Consider the following 23,207-nt stretch of genomic DNA (forward strand, 5'->3'; position numbering starts at 1 on the left):
TGTGGCTGGGGCCAGCACAGAGCCAGAGCGTGCCCCTCCCAGAGGACCAGGTCTCACTCCTACCAATGAACACACAGACAGTAAAGCTGGGCCTGGAGTCCAAGCAGGATGCAAAGTTCAAGGTCTGATCTGCCTGGAAAAGTGAACTTCTGACCAACCCGGGCAGCCAGTAAGAACATGAACTCAAAATCGAAGAGTAGAGGGCATGGCTCCGCAGATAACGCACCTGCCTAGCATGTGCAGGGCCCTGACTCTATCCCTAGCATGTGCAGAGTTCTGACTCTATCCCTAGCATGTGCAGGGCTCTGACTCTATCCCTAGCACATGCAGGGCTCTGACTCTATCCCTAGCACGTGCAGGGCTCTGACTCTATCCCTAGCACGTGCAGGGCTCTGACTCTATCCCTAGCACGTGCAGGGCTCTGACTCTATCCCTAGCAGGTGCAGGGCTCTGACTCTATCCCTAGCACGTGCAGGGCTCTGACTCTATCCCTAGCACGTGCAGGGCTCTGACTCTATCCCTAGCACGTGCAGGGCTCTGACTCTATCCCTAGCACATACAGGGCTCTGACTCTATCCCTAGCACGTGCAAGGCTCTGACTCTATCCCTAGCACGTGCAGAGCTCTGAATCTGTCCCTAGCACGTGCAGGGCTCTGACTCTATCCGTAGCACGTGCAGGGCTCTGACTCTATCCGTAGCACGTGCAGGGCTCTGACTATATCCCTAGCATGTGCAGGGCTCTGACTCTATCCCTAGCACGTGCAGGGCTCTGACTCTATCCCTAGCATGTGCAGGGCTCTGACTCTATCAGTAGCATGTGCAGGGCTCTGACTCTATCCCTAGCATGTGCAGGGCTCTGACTCTATCCCTAGCACGTGCAGGGCTCTGACTCTTATCCGTAGCATGTGCAGGACTCTGCCTCTTATCCGTAGCATGTGCAGGGCTCTGACTCTATCCCTAGCATGTGCAGGGCTCTGACTCTATCCCTAGCACGTGCAGGGCTCTGACTCTATCCCTAGCACGTGCAGGGCTCTGACTCTATCCCTAGCATGTGCAGAGCTCTGACTCTATCCCTAGCACGTGCAGGGCTCTGACTCTATCCCTAGCACGTGCAGGGCTCTGACTCTATCCCTAGCAGGTGCAGGGCTCTGACTCTATCCCTAGCACGTGCAGGGCTCTGACTCTATCCGTAGCATGTGCAGGGCAGTGACTCTATCCCTAGCACATACAGGGCTCTGACTCTATCCCTAGCACATACAGGGCTCTGACTCTATCCCTTGCACGTGCAGAGCTCTGACTCTATCCCTAGCACGTGCAGGGCTCTGACTCTATCCCTAGCACGTGCAGGGCTCTGACTCTATCCGTAGCACGTGCAGGGCTCTGACTATATCCCTAGCATGTGCAGGGCTCTGACTCTATCCCTAGCACGTGCAGGGCTCTGACTCTATCCCTAGCCCGTGCAGGGCTCTGACTCTATCCCTAGCATGTGCAGGGCTCTGACTCTTATCCGTAGCATGTGCAGGGCTCTGACTCTATCCCTAGCATGTGCAGGGCTCTGACTCTTATCCGTAGCATGTGCAGGGCTCTGCCTCTATCCGTAGCATGTGCAGGGCTCTGACTCTATCCCTAGCATGTGCAGGGCTCTGACTCTATCCCTAGCACGTGGAGGGCTCTGACTCTATCCCTAGCACGTGCAGAGCTCTGACTCTATCCCTAGCACGTGCAGAGCTCTGACTCTATCCCTAGCATGTGCAGGGCTCTGACTCTATCCCTAGCATGTGCAGGGCTCTGACTCTATCCCTAGCATGTGCAGGGCTCTGACTCTATCCCTAGCATGTGCAGGGCTCTGACTCTATCCCTTGCACGTGCAGGGCTCTGACTCTATCCCTAGCACGTGCAAGGCTCTGACTCTATCCCTAGCATGTGCAGAGCTCTGACTCCATCCCTAGCATGTGCAGAGCTCTGACTCCATCCCTAGCATGTGCAGGGCTCTGACTCTATCCCTAGCATGTGCAGAGCTCTGACTCCATCCCTAGCATGTGCAGCGCTCTGACTCCATCCCTAGCATGTGCAGGGCTCTGACTCTATCCCTAGCGTGTGCAGGGCTCTGACTCTATCCCTTGCACGTGCAGGGCTCTGACTCTATCCCTTGCACGTGCAGGGCTCTGACTCTATACCTAGCACGTGCAGGGCTCTGACTCTATCCCTAGCACGTGCAAGGCTCTGACTCTATCCCTAGCATGTGCAGGGCTCTGACTCTATCCCTTGCACGTGCAGGGCTCTGACTCTATCCCTTGCACGTGCAGGGCTCTGACTCTATCCGTAGCACGTGCAGGGCTCTGACTATATCCCGAGCATGTGCAGGGCTCTGACTCTATCCCGAGCATGTGCAGGGCTCTGACTCTATCCCTAGCACGTGCAGGGCTCTGACTCTTATCCCTAGCACGTGCAGGGCTCTGACTCTATCCCTAGCACGTGCAGAGCTCTGACTCTATCCCTAGCATGTGCAGGGCTCTGACTCTTATCCGTAGCACGTGCAGGGCTCTGACTCTATCCCTAGCACGTGCAGGGCTCTGACTCTATCCGTAGCATGTGCGGAGCTCTGACTCTTATCCGTAGCACGTGCAGGGCTCTGACTCTATCCCTAGCATGTGCAGGGCTCTGACTCTATCCCTAGCACGTGCAGAGCTCTGACTCCATCACTAGCATGTGCAGGGCTCTGACTCTATCCCTAGCATGTGCAGGGCTCTGACTCTATCCGTAGCATGTGCAGAGCTCTGACTCCATCCCTAGCATGTGCAGGGCTCTGACTCCATCCCTAGCATGTGCAGGGCTCTGACTCTATCCCTAGAACGTGCAGGGCTCTGACTCTATCCCTAGAACGTGCAGGGCTCTGACTCTATCCCTTCCACATGCAGGGCTCTGACTCTATCCCTAGCATATGCAGGGCTCTGACTCTATCCCTAGCATGTGCAGGGCTCTGACTCTATCCCTAGCATGTGCAGGGCTCTGACTCTATCCCTAGCATGTGTAGGGCTCTGACTCTATCCCTTGCACGTGCAGGGCTCTGACTATATCCCTAGCATGTGCAGGGCTCTGACTCTATCCCTAGCATGTGCAGGGCTCTGACTCTATCCCTAGCACGTGCAGGGCTCTGACTCTATGCCTAGCATGTGCAGGGCTTGACTCTTATCCGTAGCATGTGCAGGGCTCTGACTCTATCCCTAGCATGTGCAGTGCTCTGACTCTATCCCTAGCATGTGCAGGGCTCTGACTCTATCCCTAGCATGTGCAGGGCTCTGACTCTATCCCTTGCACGTGCAGGGCTCTGACTCTATCCCTAGCATGTGCATGGCTCTGACTCTATCCCTAGCATGTGCAGGGCTCTGACTCTATCCCTAGCATGTGCAGGGCTCTGACTCTATTCCTTGCACGTGCAGGGCTCTGACTCTATCCCTAGCATGTGCAGGGCTCTGACTCTATCCCTAGCACGTGCAAGGCTCTGACTCTATCCCTAGCATGTGCAGAGCTCTGACTCCATCCCTAGCATGTGCAGGGCTCTTACTCTATCCCTAGCATGTGCAGGGCTCTGACTTTATCCGTAGCATGTGCAGAGCTCTGACTCCATCCCTAGCATGTGCAGTGCTCTCACTCTATCCCTAGCACGTGCAGGGCTCTGACTCTATCCCTAGCATGTGCAGGGCTCTGACTCTATCCCTTGCACGTGCAGGGCTCTGATTCTATCCCTAGCATGTGCAGGGCGCTGACTCTATCCCTAGCATGTGCAGGGCTCTGACTCTATCCCTAGCATGTGCAGGGCTCTGACTCTATCCCTTGCACGTGCAGGGCTCTGACTCTATCCCTAGCATGTGCAGGGCTCTGACTCTATCCCTAGCACGTGCAAGGCTCTGACTCTATCCGTAGCATGTGCAGAGCTCTGACTCCATCCCTAGCATGTGCAGTGCTCTGACTCTATCCCTAGCACGTGCAGGGCTCCGACTCTATCCCTAGCACGTGCAGGGCTCTGACTCTATCCCTAGCATGTGCAGGGCTCTGACTCTATCCCTAGCATGTGCGGGGCTCTGACTCTATCCCTTGCACATGCAGGGCTCTGACTCTATCCCTAGCATGTGCAGAGCTCTGACTCCATCCCTAGCATGTGCAGTGCTCTGACTCTATCCCTAGCACGTGCAGGGCTCCGACTCTATCCCTAGCACGTGCAGGGCTCTGACTCTATCCCTAGCATGTGCGGGGCTCTGACTCTATCCCTTGCACATGCAGGGCTCTGACTCTATCCCTAGCACGTGCAGAGCTCTGACTCTATCCGTAGCACGTGCAGGGCTCTGACTATATCCCTAGCATGTGCAGGGCTCTGACTCTATCCCTAGCATGTGCAGGGCTCTGACTCTATCCCTAGCACGTGCAGGGCTCTGACTCTTATCCCTAGCATGTGCAGAAATCTGACTCTATCCCTAGCACGTGCAGGGCTCTGACTCTATCCCTAGCATGTGCAGAGTTCTGACTCTATCCCTAGCATGTGCAGGGCTCTGACTCTATCCCTAGCACGTGCAGGGCTCTGACTCTATATCTAGCACATGCAGGGCTCTGACTCTATCCCTAGCACGTGCAGGGCTCTGACTCTATCCCTAGCAGGTGCAGGGCTCTGACTCTATCCCTAGCACGTGCAGGGCTCTGACTCTATCCCTAGCACGTGCAGGGCTCTGACTCTATCCCTAGCACGTGCAGGGCTCTGACTCTATCCCTAGCACGTGCAGGGCAGTGACTCTATCCCTAGCACATACAGGGCTCTGACTCTATCCCTAGCACGTGCAAGGCTCTGACTCTATCCCTAGCATGTGCAGGGCTCTGACTCTATCCCTAGCACGTGCAGGGCTCTGACTATATCTCTAGCACGTGCAGGGCTCTGACTCTATCCGTAGCACGTGCAGGGCTCTGACTATATCCCTAGCATGTGCAGGGCTCTGACTCTATCCCTAGCATGTGCAGGGCTCTGACTCTATCCCTAGCACGTTCAGGGCTCTGACTCTATCCCTAGCACGTGCAGGGCTCTGACTCTATCCCTAGCATGTGCAGAGCTCTGACTCTTATCCCTAGCATGTGCAGGGCTCTGACTCTATCCGTAGCATGTGCAGGGCTCTGACTCTATCCCTAGCATGTGCAGGGCTCTGACTCTATCCCTAGCATGTGCAGGGCTCTGACTCTATCCCTAGCATGTGCAGGGCTCTGACTCTATCCCTTGCACGTGCAGGGCTCTGACTCTATCCCTAGCATGTGCAGGGCTCTGACTCTATCCCTAGCACGTGCAAGGCTCTGACTCTATCCCTAGCATGTGCAGAGCTCTGACTCCATCCCTAGCATGTGCAGGGCTCTGACTCTATCCCTAGCATGTGCAGGGCTCTGACTTTATCCGTAGCATGTGCAGAGCTCTGACTCCATCCCTAGCATGTGCAGTGCTCTGACTCTATCCCTAGCACGTGCAGGGCTCTGACTCTATCCCTAGCATGTGCAGGGCTCTGACTCTATCCCTTTGCACGTGCAGGGCTCTGATTCTATCCCTAGCATGTGCAGGGCTCTGACTCTATCCCTAGCATGTGCAGGGCTCTGACTCTATCCCTAGCATGTGCAGGGCTCTGACTCTATCCCTTGCACGTGCAGGGCTCTGACTCTATCCCTAGCATGTGCAGGGCTCTGACTCTATCCCTAGCACGTGCAAGGCTCTGACTCTATCCCTAGCATGTGCAGAGCTCTGACTCCATCCCTAGCATGTGCAGGGCTCTGACTCTATCCCTAGCATGTGCAGGGCTCTGACTTTATCCGTAGCATGTGCAGAGCTCTGACTCCATCCCTAGCATGTGCAGTGCTCTGACTCTATCCCTAGCACGTGCAGGGCTCCGACTCTATCTCTAGCACGTGCAGGGCTCTGACTCTATCCCTAGCATGTGCGGGGCTCTGACTCTATCCCTTGCACATGCAGGGCTCTGACTCTATCCCTAGCATGTGCAGGGCTCTGACTCTATCCCTAGCACGTGCAAGGCTCTGACTCTATCCCTAGCATGTGCGGGGCTCTGACTCTATCCCTAGCACGTGCGGGGCTCTGACTCTTTCCCTAGCACGTGCGGGGCTCTGACTCTATCCCTAGCATGTGCAGAGCTCTGACTCCATCCCTAGCATGTGCAGTGCTCTGACTCTATCCCTAGCACGTGCAGGGCTCCGACTCTATCCCTAGCACGTGCAGGGCTCTGACTCTATCCCTAGCATGTGCGGGGCTCTGACTCTATCCCTTGCACATGCAGGGCTCTGACTCTATCCCTAGCACGTGCAGAGCTCTGACTCTATCCGTAGCACGTGCAGGGCTCTGACTATATCCCTAGCATGTGCAGGGCTCTGACTCTATCCCTAGCATGTGCAGGGCTCTGACTCTATCCCTAGCACGTGCAGGGCTCTGACTCTTATCCCTAGCATGTGCAGAAATCTGACTCTATCCCTAGCACGTGCAGGGCTCTGACTCTATCCCTAGCATGTGCAGAGTTCTGACTCTATCCCTAGCATGTGCAGGGCTCTGACTCTATCCCTAGCACGTGCAGGGCTCTGACTCTATATCTAGCACATGCAGGGCTCTGACTCTATCCCTAGCACGTGCAGGGCTCTGACTCTATCCCTAGCAGGTGCAGGGCTCTGACTCTATCCCTAGCACGTGCAGGGCTCTGACTCTATCCCTAGCACGTGCAGGGCTCTGACTCTATCCCTAGCACGTGCAGGGCTCTGACTCTATCCCTAGCACGTGCAGGGCAGTGACTCTATCCCTAGCACATACAGGGCTCTGACTCTATCCCTAGCACGTGCAAGGCTCTGACTCTATCCCTAGCATGTGCAGGGCTCTGACTCTATCCCTAGCACGTGCAGGGCTCTGACTATATCTCTAGCACGTGCAGGGCTCTGACTCTATCCGTAGCACGTGCAGGGCTCTGACTATATCCCTAGCATGTGCAGGGCTCTGACTCTATCCCTAGCATGTGCAGGGCTCTGACTCTATCCCTAGCACGTTCAGGGCTCTGACTCTATCCCTAGCACGTGCAGGGCTCTGACTCTATCCCTAGCATGTGCAGAGCTCTGACTCTTATCCCTAGCATGTGCAGGGCTCTGACTCTATCCGTAGCATGTGCAGGGCTCTGACTCTATCCCTAGCATGTGCAGGGCTCTGACTCTATCCCTAGCATGTGCAGGGCTCTGACTCTATCCCTAGCATGTGCAGGGCTCTGACTCTATCCCTTGCACGTGCAGGGCTCTGACTCTATCCCTAGCATGTGCAGGGCTCTGACTCTATCCCTAGCACGTGCAAGGCTCTGACTCTATCCCTAGCATGTGCAGAGCTCTGACTCCATCCCTAGCATGTGCAGGGCTCTGACTCTATCCCTAGCATGTGCAGGGCTCTGACTTTATCCGTAGCATGTGCAGAGCTCTGACTCCATCCCTAGCATGTGCAGTGCTCTGACTCTATCCCTAGCACGTGCAGGGCTCTGACTCTATCCCTAGCATGTGCAGGGCTCTGACTCTATCCCTTTGCACGTGCAGGGCTCTGATTCTATCCCTAGCATGTGCAGGGCTCTGACTCTATCCCTAGCATGTGCAGGGCTCTGACTCTATCCCTAGCATGTGCAGGGCTCTGACTCTATCCCTTGCACGTGCAGGGCTCTGACTCTATCCCTAGCATGTGCAGGGCTCTGACTCTATCCCTAGCACGTGCAAGGCTCTGACTCTATCCCTAGCATGTGCAGAGCTCTGACTCCATCCCTAGCATGTGCAGGGCTCTGACTCTATCCCTAGCATGTGCAGGGCTCTGACTTTATCCATAGCATGTGCAGAGCTCTGACTCCATCCCTAGCATGTGCAGTGCTCTGACTCTATCCCTAGCACGTGCAGGGCTCCGACTCTATCTCTAGCACGTGCAGGGCTCTGACTCTATCCCTAGCATGTGCGGGGCTCTGACTCTATCCCTTGCACATGCAGGGCTCTGACTCTATCCCTAGCATGTGCAGGGCTCTGACTCTATCCCTAGCACGTGCAAGGCTCTGACTCTATCCCTAGCATGTGCGGGGCTCTGACTCTATCCCTAGCACGTGCGGGGCTCTGACTCTTTCCCTAGCACGTGCGGGGCTCTGACTCTATCCCTAGCACGTGCAGGGCTCTGACTCTATCCCTAGCATGTGCGGGGCTCTGACTCTATCCCTTGCACATGCAGGGCTCTGACTCTATCCCTAGCATGTGCAGGGCTCTGACTCTATCCCTAGCACGTACAATGCTCTGACTCTATCCCTAGCATGTGCAGAGCTCTGACTCCATCCCTAGCATGTGCAGGGCTCTGACTCTATCCCTAGCATGTGCAGGGCTCTGACTCTATCCCTAGCACGTGCAGGGCTCTGACTCTATCCCTAGCACGTGCAAGGCTCTGACTCTATCCCTAGCATGTGCAGAGCTCTGACTCCATCCCTAGCATGTGCAGTGCTCTGACTCTATCCCTAGCACGTGCAGGGCTCCGACTCTATCCCTAGCACGTGCAGGGCTCTGACTCTATCCCTAGCATGTGCGGGGCTCTGACTCTATCCCTTGCACATGCAGGGCTCTGACTCTATCCCTAGCACGTGCAGAGCTCTGACTCTATCCGTAGCACGTGCAGGGCTCTGACTATATCCCTAGCATGTGCAGGGCTCTGACTCTATCCCTAGCATGTGCAGGGCTCTGACTCTATCCCTAGCACGTGCAGGGCTCTGACTCTTATCCCTAGCATGTGCAGAAATCTGACTCTATCCCTAGCACGTGCAGGGCTCTGACTCTATCCCTAGCATGTGCAGAGTTCTGACTCTATCCCTAGCATGTGCAGGGCTCTGACTCTATCCCTAGCACGTGCAGGGCTCTGACTCTATATCTAGCACATGCAGGGCTCTGACTCTATCCCTAGCACGTGCAGGGCTCTGACTCTATCCCTAGCAGGTGCAGGGCTCTGACTCTATCCCTAGCACGTGCAGGGCTCTGACTCTATCCCTAGCACGTGCAGGGCTCTGACTCTATCCCTAGCACGTGCAGGGCTCTGACTCTATCCCTAGCACGTGCAGGGCAGTGACTCTATCCCTAGCACATACAGGGCTCTGACTCTATCCCTAGCACGTGCAAGGCTCTGACTCTATCCCTAGCATGTGCAGGGCTCTGACTCTATCCCTAGCACGTGCAGGGCTCTGACTATATCTCTAGCACGTGCAGGGCTCTGACTCTATCCGTAGCACGTGCAGGGCTCTGACTATATCCCTAGCATGTGCAGGGCTCTGACTCTATCCCTAGCATGTGCAGGGCTCTGACTCTATCCCTAGCACGTTCAGGGCTCTGACTCTATCCCTAGCACGTGCAGGGCTCTGACTCTATCCCTAGCATGTGCAGAGCTCTGACTCTTATCCCTAGCATGTGCAGGGCTCTGACTCTATCCGTAGCATGTGCAGGGCTCTGACTCTATCCCTAGCATGTGCAGGGCTCTGACTCTATCCCTAGCATGTGCAGGGCTCTGACTCTATCCCTAGCATGTGCAGGGCTCTGACTCTATCCCTTGCACGTGCAGGGCTCTGACTCTATCCCTAGCATGTGCAGGGCTCTGACTCTATCCCTAGCACGTGCAAGGCTCTGACTCTATCCCTAGCATGTGCAGAGCTCTGACTCCATCCCTAGCATGTGCAGGGCTCTGACTCTATCCCTAGCATGTGCAGGGCTCTGACTTTATCCGTAGCATGTGCAGAGCTCTGACTCCATCCCTAGCATGTGCAGTGCTCTGACTCTATCCCTAGCACGTGCAGGGCTCTGACTCTATCCCTAGCATGTGCAGGGCTCTGACTCTATCCCTTTGCACGTGCAGGGCTCTGATTCTATCCCTAGCATGTGCAGGGCTCTGACTCTATCCCTAGCATGTGCAGGGCTCTGACTCTATCCCTAGCATGTGCAGGGCTCTGACTCTATCCCTTGCACGTGCAGGGCTCTGACTCTATCCCTAGCATGTGCAGGGCTCTGACTCTATCCCTAGCACGTGCAAGGCTCTGACTCTATCCCTAGCATGTGCAGAGCTCTGACTCCATCCCTAGCATGTGCAGGGCTCTGACTCTATCCCTAGCATGTGCAGGGCTCTGACTTTATCCGTAGCATGTGCAGAGCTCTGACTCCATCCCTAGCATGTGCAGTGCTCTGACTCTATCCCTAGCACGTGCAGGGCTCCGACTCTATCTCTAGCACGTGCAGGGCTCTGACTCTATCCCTAGCATGTGCGGGGCTCTGACTCTATCCCTTGCACATGCAGGGCTCTGACTCTATCCCTAGCATGTGCAGGGCTCTGACTCTATCCCTAGCACGTGCAAGGCTCTGACTCTATCCCTAGCATGTGCGGGGCTCTGACTCTATCCCTAGCACGTGCGGGGCTCTGACTCTTTCCCTAGCACGTGCGGGGCTCTGACTCTATCCCTAGCACGTGCAGGGCTCTGACTCTATCCCTAGCATGTGCAGGGCTCTGACTCTATCCCTAGCATGTGCAGGGCTAGAAACCCCAACCTCTCACTCATGATTTACCTTTCCTGTGCCTAAGTTTTCTCATTTGCAAATTAAGAAGAAAAAAGTCTAGATTTGTATCTGTGAATCTGGTACCCAGGAGTAATTGCTGAAGGAAAGAATAAAATTCTTCTGCACTGCTGAACAGTACAGTATGGTGAGAACCTGGCCCACCAACGGGTATACTAAAGCTCACATTAAACGGGACCACTGATCCTATTTCTCATACTCCAGTTCAAAACATTTTGTCCCATTTTCAAATGAGGACTATGGCATTAGTCTAGCTGTCTGTGTCCCATCGTCTTCCTGCTGATGCCTTCTCTCTGGCATACTCCGACTGCTCTTTAAGTGTGGGAGCCCCTAGCCCTTCATTATTACTGTACCTTTCTTTATCCAGCCAGATAATGAGCCTTCCACCGCTATCTCCCAAACCTGGAAAGCACTTTCTAATCTCCCTGGCTTTAATTACTCTCCTCTTCTTTGGGACCTATCTTTACCCCTCAGTATTATCTACTGCTGTCTAAGATTTTTAGGAACTTTGTAAACAAATTCCATTTCACATTTCACTTTCACAGCCCCTAACTGGCCCTGAAGCAAATGGATGCACACGGCATTTGGTACAAATTGGTTAATCTAAATTTCTAAGACGAGGTGACGCCCAGCACAGGGCAAAGATGCTCTGCACTGTTCACTGCTCCCCCGTAAGACTGAGTCATGACCATTTTCTTTCCACCCTTTCTTAGTTTTCAAATGTAAAAAAAGAAAGAAAAGAACCAGAAGTGACGTTTTCGGACGCTGTACCCACGACTTAGTGATCTTGTACATTATCTTGTAGCTCCTACCACCATAAAGCTTTCTTGGGCATCTACGGACAAAACAGCCCAAAAAAGGTGCCAGTGAAATACTACGGGCCACTTGTGCTCTGTACGTGGAGCTTTTGTGTCTGGTATTCGGTGGTTCACACAGGACACCCAAGCACCCTGTGCTGTGCCGTGCCCACAGTTCCCTAACTAACTACTCACTGCTCCGTGTTTTCCAAAGCCGGTATTTCCATAACATCATGTTCAAAACACAAGATTGTCTATTGCAAAAGTGACACTATCAATGTATTTAAATATATGTAAAATACCAAATATAATTTTAAAATATTCTTACCTAATCCTTTTTGTCCTGGGTTCTTTGCAAAATTAAAAGTAAACTGGTAAAAGTCCTTAAATCGTCCTGGTTCTTTCAATTCTTGCTCCATCTTGGGTATTTGGGCCTTTAGTTTTTCTACGCTGTCACATCTACATTATAAAATTAAGTTTATAGATGGTTAACTTTTCACTATACATTAAAAACTTAACTTAATTATTCCTATGAGGGCTTGCATTTGTTTCCTAGAACTTATGTTTAAGAAATCAGATAGTTTGGATTTCATCTCGACATAGTAAGTCCCTTACTGACCCCTGAGCCCTTGGAGAGCACCATGCCCCAGCTATGCATGGCTTCCTCCTACATACACACAGCTGTGATACAAAGTGCAGCTTACAGAAAAGACAAAGCAAGAGATTAATCAGAACTAATATTAAAACATTATGCAGTAAGGGAAACGCTATGCATGTGTTCTCTCGCCACTTAAAAGGCGATACTCTCTGGCACATCTGCCAACGTTGCTGCTCCTACCCCTCTGGACCACTGTCAAGTAAAGTCAGGCCACCTGAACACCAGTACTGATGGTGAGGCCAAGGCTGATGCTAACCACCACCAATGAGGGACTAACAGGCAGGCAGGGTACAGTGGGAGCATGCCGGACAAAGGGACAGCTTCTACTTCAGACAGGACAGCAGGACGGTTTAAACCTTACATCTCTACTTAGAAGGATACCCAATTTAAAACTTAGGGATTTTTTTTTTCCTGGAAACTTTCAACTAATAATTTGTGAACACAGTCAACTATGAGTCACTAAAACTTCACAAAAGCCATGGATGGAGGGTAACTCTTGTCTAGAGTTAGCGTAAAGAAGGCAAAGTCCACAATGATGAAATGTTAGAATTACTACTTCTAAAAGAAACTGGCTACTCATTTTAAATGTTAATTCACCTGACATGCTGACTTAGACTCCACTTCTGTGCCGTGAATAGACAAGAATGTGCACAGTTCAGTGGCCCCGTATCCACCTCTTTCACTATGACAGGGACTAGAAAACTTCCAAACAACTAGGCCTCTTGCTAAGGACATGTTCTTTTTGAAAATTTGCTTTTAATAAATACTAGCTAAGACCTGAACTGCCTTCAACTAAATTATTAAAGCAGAATTAGGATTTTTCCTTATGTTTACAAAACTTTCAACATGTACCAAATTACTTTCCTCCTAACAATGGTCTTATGACAGAAGTGTCCTATGTCTTAAAGATTCCACAAACAAATCAACCCAGTCTATCCTCTAAATACTCCTGCTTTTTATCTTCCTTGTATATTCTCCATAACATTTCACAGGATACATTATTATTACATTTTCCATAAGTAGAGACATTGTTCTTCCATAATTCTACTGACAGAAAAGTCTGTAAATAGGGTGGGCGCATCGCTAACCCACTGTCTCTTTATGTAAGCCCACCCTGCTCTGCCCTGCTTGGTAGCTGCCAGCCACAAAGCTCTGGACATCCTTTCTCCTGTGGTCAGGGTCTACAGGGCTGAAAGGCTAGGGGAGGAAGGGGAATTTTACTCAGGTTGCTGTCAGTAGAGGGAAATGGTGTCAGTGTTTGAAAGGTCTCAGGATATTTACCAGTGGAGACAACTCCTACAGTAGTAGCCCCCACCCCCACTCCACCCACCCTGCCCTTTAACCAGTTTTATCCACCACAGTAGCAGCTTCCAAGCAGGTGTCCTGCTTCTGCAGCCCTGCCTTTTCTCTCCCCGGGACTGAATTCTGACCTGACTGCCTGGCTCACTTCATGAAGCCCCAAGGGTGGTCAACAGCTACTGCCACCTCTTCACATATTCAGGTTTTCTCTTACGTGGTATAGCACTTCTTTACATTTTCTGTGTTCAGATTACTGAAGAGGCTATGTCCCTACTGTGCCCAGCTTTCCAAAGCCCCTCCGACTTATTGAGCAGAACCTTGCTTGTAGTCCCGACTAGAACATCTATCACCTGGTTTTGTCCTCTCTTAAGGGTCAGTAAACTACTTCCCTCACAGACTGGTTATGAAGGGATAGGCAAAAAGAGTTACTGGAATGAGGCCCTGCTCAGTCAGTGTTAGCGTTTGGTTTTGTTATATTTTAGAGATAGGATCTCACACTGCAGCCCAAGCTGGCCTTGAGCTCCTATGTGCTGAGGATGATCCTCTTGCATCTGCCTTCCAAGGGCTGGGCCTCCGACCATGCCCAGCTCAGACTACTTCTGCAGTCCTGTCAGCCAACTAGCCAATTGTCAGCAAACCTGTCACTAACAAGCCATCGAGGCACTAAGCAGAGCCAAAAGCATTTAATAATTTCTACTGAAAATCTACATTTTTATGACTTCAGAATACACAGCCTCAAATTAGGAAACAATTGAGTTGTTCATTTTACTTTGTTATGTTAAATACTAAGGTCAGATAATGTTAATACTACTGACTCCCAGGAACAAATAACTCAGCAATGCGGTTACAGAAGGCTACAAGCTTATAAGACACTAGGCAAACCCAGAACATACCAGGGAAACAACATGCTGACTCACTACTGCTTGTAGGCTAGTAAAAACTTCATTCCCACTTAAAACAGAAGACAACACTGAGCTGCACTGTTCTCCTGGAGTGTTCGCCTCGGACCCTCTGGAGTCAGATACTCACCCTAACTCTGTCATGCCATCCATGAACTCCTGTTTGGAGAACTCGCACTGTGTGGCCGCCCTGAACTTCCATGCAATGATCAACACACTGATGCTGGCTGGATCGAGGGCCAGGTCATCACAGAACTGCTGTATACCATCTATTCCAATTTTATTTTCATCTTGAGGGTCTTTAAAAAACACCAACACAAAATACAATTAGTGCCATCCTTTGTTATAGTCATAACAAAAAGATACGGTTTTATTTCCCATTTTAAAACAATTCACAATATACCAGAGACATGAAGCTGTATTATTTTCACAGATGTTTCCCTATATAACAGCCTAAGTCAGTGCACCCCTAAGTAGTACTCTTAAAGTGTACAGGAAAGTGTAAAAGTAGTTGGACATTTAGTTTTTTAAAATCTCACTAATGGAGCCACAGACTTGGTACTGCACACCTTTAGTCCCAGTACTAGGGAGACAGAGGCAGGCAGATTTCTGTGAGTTCAAGGTCAGCATGGTCTACACAGTGAATAGATAGCGCTACAGAATGAGATCTGTAAAAAAAATAAGAACACACACACACACACACACACACACACACACACACACATCTGTGTAAAAATGCCACACACACAAACAAAATCAGACATGCCTATACAGGGACAAGAGACTTTTAAGTCAAGACATCCATATTTTATTAAGTATTCAAAATTAACGAATGTTAAATCAGAAATTCTTTTTACTTAAAACAAAACTCATTTTACCACAATTGTTTAAGTCTTAATAAAATGAAAGATGCAATTCAATCTTAATAGTTTAAATATCTGATATTTACAATAGGAAAACTATATAAAAACAACAACAAAAAAAAAAAACCTAGACACATACAAAGAAAGAGGTTCCCTTATACTGCTACCAAATATGATTTGCTAAAAATGTAAAATATATGGCTGTCGTCTGAGAGATCCTGTCAGCAGTTGACTGAGACAGATGCAGATACTTACAGCCAACATTGGGCTGAAGTCGGGCACCCCTATAGAGGAATTAGGGGGAGAACTGAAAGATATGAAGGGGAGGAGGACCCCATAGAAGGACCAGCAGTCTCAACTAACCTGGATCCCTGGGAGCTCCCAGAGACTGAGCCACCAACCAGGCAGCATACAGGGCTGGTCCGAGGCCCCAGCACATACATAGCAGAGGACTGCCTGGCCTGGCCTCGGTGGGAGAAGACGTGCCTAATACTCAGAGACTTGAGGTCCCAGAAGGGGGGATTGGGCAGGGGCAGGGAGGGGGAAACACCCTTTCAGAGGCAAGGGGGAGAGGGGATGAGATGAAGAACTGTGGGAAGGGGGACCGGAAAGGGGGACAACAAATAAATAAAATTATTTAAAAAAGAAAAAAATGTAAAATATCAGGTAGTGACTCTCAGTTACAACAGTGCATGGTATGTAACAATACTTTGGAGCACGAATATGTATATAATACAATCCCATTTGGGGAAATTTCGAAAATAACTCTATATACATCTGCATAAAAACATGACAGACATGTATGTAGCCAGACTGGACTATTAACTATAGGTTCCCTGAGGAAAATAAGGAACGGATAAAGGAACTGTTGTCCTTTTTCATTCTCTTTTGTTCTGCTTTTTCCCTTCTCCAAGAGAGTCTTACAGTTTAGGCTACCCTTGGACTCTTTGCCTTCACCTCTGAGATAAGGGCTTGTTCCACTAATCTCAGCTGCCCTGCTTTTTAAAAGTTTGTTACTTTACAGAAAGTTATTATGCAGACTTTCTGACTCAGCAAGTTTTACAAACACAAGGTTAGGAAAAATTGTCTCCAGTCTTCCACTCTCAAGCTGCATAACTGGGAAGAGGCCAAGAAGACATTGAGTAAAAAGGAGAACGAGTTCTCTCAAGATCTCTTAGTTCCAGGATCTGCTGTAGTTCTCCTGGGCACACTGGACTCCACAATCTGGGAAGACAAGGTCTCAGAACACGCCCACGACTTCTAACATTGAGTCAAATACTCACCTTTGTATCTATTGTACAGTTGTTCTAACTTCTTCCTGTCCAACGATCCTTTTACACTCTCCCGTATATAAAGTTCTGGATTTTGAAAAAAATTATCTGTTGCAACATCTAACTTCCAGTCATTCTGAGAAAGGCAACTTACTGCAGTTTTCTCACTAGATTGTGTGAAGATCATAAACTGACGAACTTTATCCTTCTGCGATGATTTCAACTTGTTCTACGAGAACCAGAAGACAAACTGAAACTGTGTAGGCCACCACACCACACATGTCAATGTAACCAACTGCAGTTATTAGGGATGGTTTTCTTTTCACAAATCATAGAAACATTTTTACTAAGATTTATTTGTGATCTATCATTATAAGCAAGACAACTTAACAATATCTAGAAGACAAAGTCTGGTTGAGTTCTGGAAAAGTAAGAAACATGGAGACAGAACAAGGGAGCTCATTACATTAAAGAAGGTACCCAGACAATGAGCCAAAGCACTACGGGAAGGGAAACTAAGCAGGCATTGGCTGCCGTCCTAATGCCCAGTGCAGCTACCTGTCTGGGTCTGTGCTGTCCAGCAAATAGAGGAAATGTAATGGAATATGAACATCCTACATTTCTCCTAGTTGCTATTTACAAAACATGTAATTCTCAGTAGAATTCCCCATATTTTCCTTAAATAACAAGCATTTATCCTACTTATATCCAACCTTTAAAAAGGTTCTTTTAATTATGTATTTAGTGTGTGTGTTTCTCTCTTCCTCTATGTGTGTGCATGCGTATTTAAGGTCACATACATGTCAAGATACTAATGTGAAGGTCAAAAGACAATTTGTAGTAGTCAGTTTTTCCCTTCTAACATGGGACAGAACTCAGGCCATCAGACTTGGTGGCAGGTGCCTGTCTTTACCAGCTGAGCCACCTCACTGGTCCCTGAGGCACTTCTCTCTTACTACAACTCTCTTTCACTTCTATTTTCCTAGAAGGAACCATCTCTCTTACTTCACTTGTGCCCAAGAGGCCTCGTGTTTTCTTTTTTCACTTGCCCTACACTGACAAGGATCCACCTCTCTGATTGAAACCCAAAGCAAAATAAGACAGAGCTAGCAGGCTCTCCACTCTCCCTGCTCTCAAGGCCCGTGCCCTCCCTCCCCGTCCAAGCCAGTCTCCTGAGCAAGGGCCACTGCACTCTTCCTCCTGTCAAGTCCCAATTCTGTTTTCTCAGCAAAATACTTGGGCTCTTCTAATAGTGCACTGTAAATGGAGGAGCAAGCACATTAAAGCCCCAGTGTTCTGCAGTTTAAGCAGCACTGCTAACATCCCCTGAGGTTCTGACCTGACCCACAGTGACAGATCACAAACTTCAACTTCATGACTCAACATAGGAGAGAACAGACCCAGAAGGCTAAGTACTTTGTAAAAATCAGCCAGCTTTCATAGAAGAAATGAGAGAACAAAAGTAGCCTGAGAAATTCAGATCCTAGTGATTGTCCTAGGACCCTTCCTGCCTGACAGACATTCTGAGGATCTCCGAGAGACTCTCGAAGATGAAGAAGCTGTGCTTCTGTCACAGAGGGAAAGAAGGCTGCACACTCAAGTATGAAGCAAACTCTCTCACAACATGAAATACGTCTATGCCCATGAGTGTCGTCTGTCCTTCACTGAAATAGAAACTGTATCGTAGAGTAGCTTCCTGTACTGACTGACAGTCCTACCAGCTCTCCACACCTCTGCAGCTATTAGAGTCACGATTCTCAGCCCATGGGTCACAACTACTTGGGCAACCGAGCTCCAGAAATATTTACATCTCAACTCATGACAGGAACAGAATTACAGTTAGGAAGTAGCAACAGAAATCTCTTTATGGCTGGGGGTCCACAACATGAGGAACTACATTAAAGGGCCAGCACCGGGAAGGCTGAGAAGCACTGCTGCAGCCATCTAGGATAATAATAAGGATTATTAGTATTATTATTAGTATCCTTTCAATGCATTATTCAATGACGATCTCAATGAACTAAACCGAAAAGGAAATAATTTAAATTCCTGAAAGTTAATTAACTGAAAGTAAACAAGAAGTCCATTTTTATCTAACCTTGGAAATGTTTCTGAAACACAGCATATGTTCTGCTTGGGTATCTGACACATTTACACCCTGTTAAAGTGGCTGAGTGTCGCTGGGTCACTGTACCATAGAGTGGGCTGGAAAGGCCTTCTGAACTGACCCGACAGAGTCTTAAGCAGCTTCCCTACATCCCTAAAGTGGGAGGCAGCGGACGACCTGGCCTACCTGGGACTTCAGCCCCAGTCAGTACTGTGCCCAGTGTGCTGCTCCTTGCCGAAGACGGGAACTTAAGTCAAAAAGAACAACGTAGATGACTTCTGCAAGCCAAGAACTGCTCACTGCATTGGTGGCTTCCTGACAGAAAGCTAGATATTAGAAAATGATGAGGGAAAAGATAAAAAACTGCCTTGTCCAACTAAGTATCAACATTACACAAACTATTTCATTTCATGCCATACATCTTAGTTTTAAATAAACAATTTTGTCTAGTTCAAGTATAAACTTTTCATCTGTGGGGAAATAAAAAAAAAATTCTTAAAAAGGAGCTGGTTACCCATGTGCAACCTTTTAAAAACAAATGAGCAGCACCTGGCACCCAGCTGATAGGGGAGCAAGTTGGTGGGTCAGATGTCCCATGTCTGGCTGCCCTGCACTGTGTGATAAGCAGCCCTACTTCCTGTAACCAGCTAACAGCACCCCTTCCAGCTCAGCACCAGAGCAAGTTTTAGCCATCACCTCCCTCCAGGAGGATGTACTTCCTCCACTGTCTCTCCTAGCTAAATTACACCTGCCCTGCTCAGAGCAAACATTTAGAACTAACATTCCCGGCTCCTTTTCCCAGGTTGCACAGGGGGTATTGGGCAAGAGAGAATGATATCAAAAGCTTGCCAACCTAAGGAAGAGCAAAGGGGTTACTAGATTAAACAGAGAATTCCTGGGAGGCAGAAGACAAGAGTTTGGGGGGAAAAACTGAAGAGGAAGAGAAATTGATTTTTCTTTTTTTTTAAATTTGTTTTTTCAAGGCAGGTTTCTCTATTTCTGGCTGTCCTGGAACTCGCTGTATAGACCAGGCTGGCCTCAAACTCACAGAGATCCCCTGCCTCCTGAGTGCTGGGATTAAAGGCATGTGCCACCACACAGGAAGTAGTTTTTTTTCTATTGCTATTAGAAACCCTGTGGAGACAGTGTCTCTTCCATGAGACAGCCTCAATGATTTGGCAGTCAATGGTGAGATGAGATTTACTTTGCTATGTATTTAAAAGGGTAGCTGGTAAATATGACTAAGCAGCACACTTCAATCCTCGAGTGTTAGGGCCACTTAAATATTACAAAGTTTTTCAAGAAAAGTCAGTAGTAGTGTGCATACAGGGACATGTAGTGCTCAAGCTGTGTTAAGGGTCTTGCTTTTATTCTAGACCAATGGAGAAGGAATGAAAGGTGTGGGGAAGAAAAAAACTAAAAAATTTCCATAATCTGAACAGTAAAACTCACCTGTTTGCTTTACAAAATAAAAAAAATGCCTAGAGTGTGAGTACACACTTTGTGCTTAAACTTGTGTGTGTTCCTGTCCCTCCTGTTTTAACTCAATAAATTTAAGAATCATATTAAGAAAAATTATTTTCCTGGAAAAGGGTGTGGCTTAGCAATAGAGTACACACTACAAATCTAATCTCAGGCACCAAAATGAGTGGTTTAACTGAAAAAAAAAATCAAATACAGTATTTTGCATCTAGCCAAGCACATTTTCAAGGTTATTTTACCCTGAACTCACTTAACACAGTGACTAGATTAACGGAAGCCCAGGAACACCGTAGGAAAAGGTAATAGTAAGAGCAAAGTCGAGAAAGTGTTCCTGTTATGTTTCCCCAAGAAAACTCTGGACATGGAAAATGGCTTCCTGGCCAACTTACACCTCAAATTCAATGAACACAATCGAAGTGACTTCAATGAGGACATGGTATTTGTAAAAGAAGAAAGATTCATTCATTTATTTCCCTCCAAAATGTTCATTTTTTTGTCCCTAAGTTTAACCTCCATCTCAACTCCATTAAGATACTCAGGTCCATGCTTCAAAGAAGTGATTTTGTTTGTAAAAGTGAGTATGGGTTTTGCCTTCAGGCATGCACGCACAGCAAGTGCCTGCAGAGGTTGGATGAGGCCATCAAAAACCCTGGAACTGGAGTCACAGATGATTGTGGACTGGAATTAATTTCTGAAATGCAATTCTAGTTGGTAGATATCTAGTTCACAAGAGTCAGTGTTTCAAAAATATCAGAATCCCTTACTGAGCCCAAGTGTAGTGTCACACAGAAGGCAGATCTATGCGAGTTCAAGGTCAGCCTAGTCTACATAGCAAGTCCCAGGCTAACATGGTTACTTAGTGAGACTGACTCAAAATAAAAACAAAACAATCTTTTTGAGCATGCGTCACTATCGTAAAAGGCTCTGTGTGTCCTGGTGCCAGTGAGATGGCTCTGCCTGTAAAGGCACTGCCACCAAGCTTGATGACAGAGTTCAATCTCCCACAAGCTGTCCTGACTTCCATGTGCGCCCATAAACAAACAAACAAACAAACAAACACAATACATTTTTGAAAAGTCCTGTGTGGCTATTCCTATGTGACTAGCATGTGTTTAACACTTTTGGGTTGCTGTAAGATTTGTACATGCTAGCTTTGGTCTAGCCAGCTACTTTTTCTTACATAAGACCAAGCCTGCTGTAAACACAGCCCAGTGTTACTCATACCCAAAGCACTGAACTACAAATGGCCCTCCCATAGGTCACAGGCCAAAAGTGCAGGAAACATCAATTACATGGGATGACCTTCTCCAGGAGAAGACTTTCACCTGGGCACAAAGGGAAGTCAGGCTAAGGGAAGAGTAAACAGTGCAACTTTCCTTTCACTGCTGAGGCACACTAAAACATGGTTTACTGAAACCTAGTCTACTCTGAAGCCCAGTTACAGTAAGGTTTCCATCCCACCCCATACCTCCCGACTGCAGTATGATTTAGAGAATCTCTGCTTCAGTAAACAAAGTACTACAGTTCTAGGCATTTACCTTGAATTAATTTACCTTTAACCTTAACTTGTACATAGTAATGATTCTTATTAGTCCATAAATTAAGCAAGAATAACAGTGGGTAGGCAAACAAAAAGTATTTAAATGGTAAATGAAAAATAATGACCATACCCAAAACCCTAGCAGCTTGTGTTTGACTCAATACTGCTTCAGACTGCCAGCCAGTTACTCTTCTTCGCCATTCTCTTCTCTGGGGCCGGGACACTGAGGAAGTCTAGAATCTCCCTCTGTGGCCACAGGCTAGCTTGAGACCTGAGAGACAGTCCTGTCTTAGCTGCCCAGGCTGGGTTTAGAGACAATGGGTCATCTTGATTTACATGTAATGACTGAAGAGTGGTCTCACTGAACCCATCTTAAGGAAAAGGAGATCACATCTAAGAGTAGCATCTACACTCACCAAAAAGTACAGAACTGGTAGTGAAAGTATGGTGCCTAGCTTCATGTGAACACAGGTGACACCAGTGCAAATGCTGACTCAGCAGAAAGTGCAGGGGTGGAGAGCGGCACTCTCTTCATCCACACTGACAGAACTAACAGTCCCCTTCTCACATGTAACTATCTCCACTCTAACTACAGGCTCCCTAAACCTTGGCTCCCACATTAGTCCCCAGGCTAATACAGGAACATACAACATCTATTTAGGGCTCTGCTGGTAAGTGGGTAGGGTTATTTTTAAGACAAATAATAAAACAAGCTGAAAGTACACTTATGGCTCCATGACAGTCTATTTTTAAACAGATGACAATCTATAGCTTTGAATAAAAAGGCAAAAAGACCTACAGCTACTAGAAGTCAGCATTTTCTTTTCCAATGAAAAGACTTGACACAAAATATAAACACACAGGTTATGGCAAGGAAACTTAGGGAAGTGAGTACAATTTCCAACACTAAGCTAAATGAACCTGAATGCAGATTATTCTTTTACATTATAATCTGCAGTATAGAATAGTTACTTACTACTAGGCCTGTGTAGGTTAACATTCATTTTTTAGTTTCCTGCACCATGAGTAACAGTTTAAATATCTAAGAGGTATGCAGTATCCTGCTACTGGATGGAATGTGGAGTACTCTGTGTAGTTATTATGTACAATGATAAAATCAGAAAGTTCATTTATGTGATTCAGAATGGTTGCAAACAGTGTTCCCCATGTGTTTTGAGACAGGATCATGCTTACACTGTAGCCAAGGTTGGCCGAGACCTCTCCATGCAGCCTTGAGTAGTCTTGAGTCCACACAACCCCGTGTTATCATCCCCACTGTCAGAAGCGTGCTCAATCACACCTGACCCTCACAGCATTTTAACATTTAAATAATCTTCTATTACCCCTCAAAATTGTTAAGATTACTCAAAAGATGGCTGTTGTTGAAAATGAGTATCTTGATTTCCTAAGAAAACATGTTTGACTAAGTTATTTTTACTAACTTCTAGTTATATATGGTAAGAGGGCAGAAACTAGTTCCTTCAACTTTACTTTTGCCAGTAACTTTCCAACTGAGCTTCCCTAATTTACTGCCTAACCATCTATCAAGCAGCCATAATGGCTAACTTTCCTCTCTAAGCTGGGTATAATGATGAATTTTGCTCAGAATACTTGGGAAACTGATATAGAAAGATCATTTGAACCCAAGAGTTGGAAATTAGCCTT

The 23,207-nt window shown here is 48.1% G+C and overlaps 1 protein-coding gene across 20 annotated transcripts in view; it reads right to left on the reverse strand.

The window, feature by feature from the left end:
- Dcun1d1 (defective in cullin neddylation 1 domain containing 1) overlaps positions 1 to 23,207 on the reverse strand; it is a 54,338-nt gene that overhangs the window by 21,060 nt on the left and 10,071 nt on the right. For 6 of the 20 annotated variants that reach the window (NM_001395100.1, XM_087622113.1, XM_087622095.1 and 3 more), the window contains 3 exon segments: positions 11,752 to 11,882; positions 14,410 to 14,578; positions 16,426 to 16,642. In NM_001395100.1, the coding sequence (NP_001382029.1) occupies positions 11,752 to 11,882; positions 14,410 to 14,578; positions 16,426 to 16,642 (517 nt within the window). 20 annotated transcript variants of the gene reach the window in all.

Source organism: Rattus norvegicus, chromosome 2 (assembly GCF_021556685.1).
Source record: "Rattus norvegicus strain SHRSP/BbbUtx chromosome 2, alternate assembly SHRSP_T2T, whole genome shotgun sequence".
In the NCBI taxonomy this organism is placed as follows: Eukaryota; Metazoa; Chordata; class Mammalia; order Rodentia; family Muridae; genus Rattus; species Rattus norvegicus.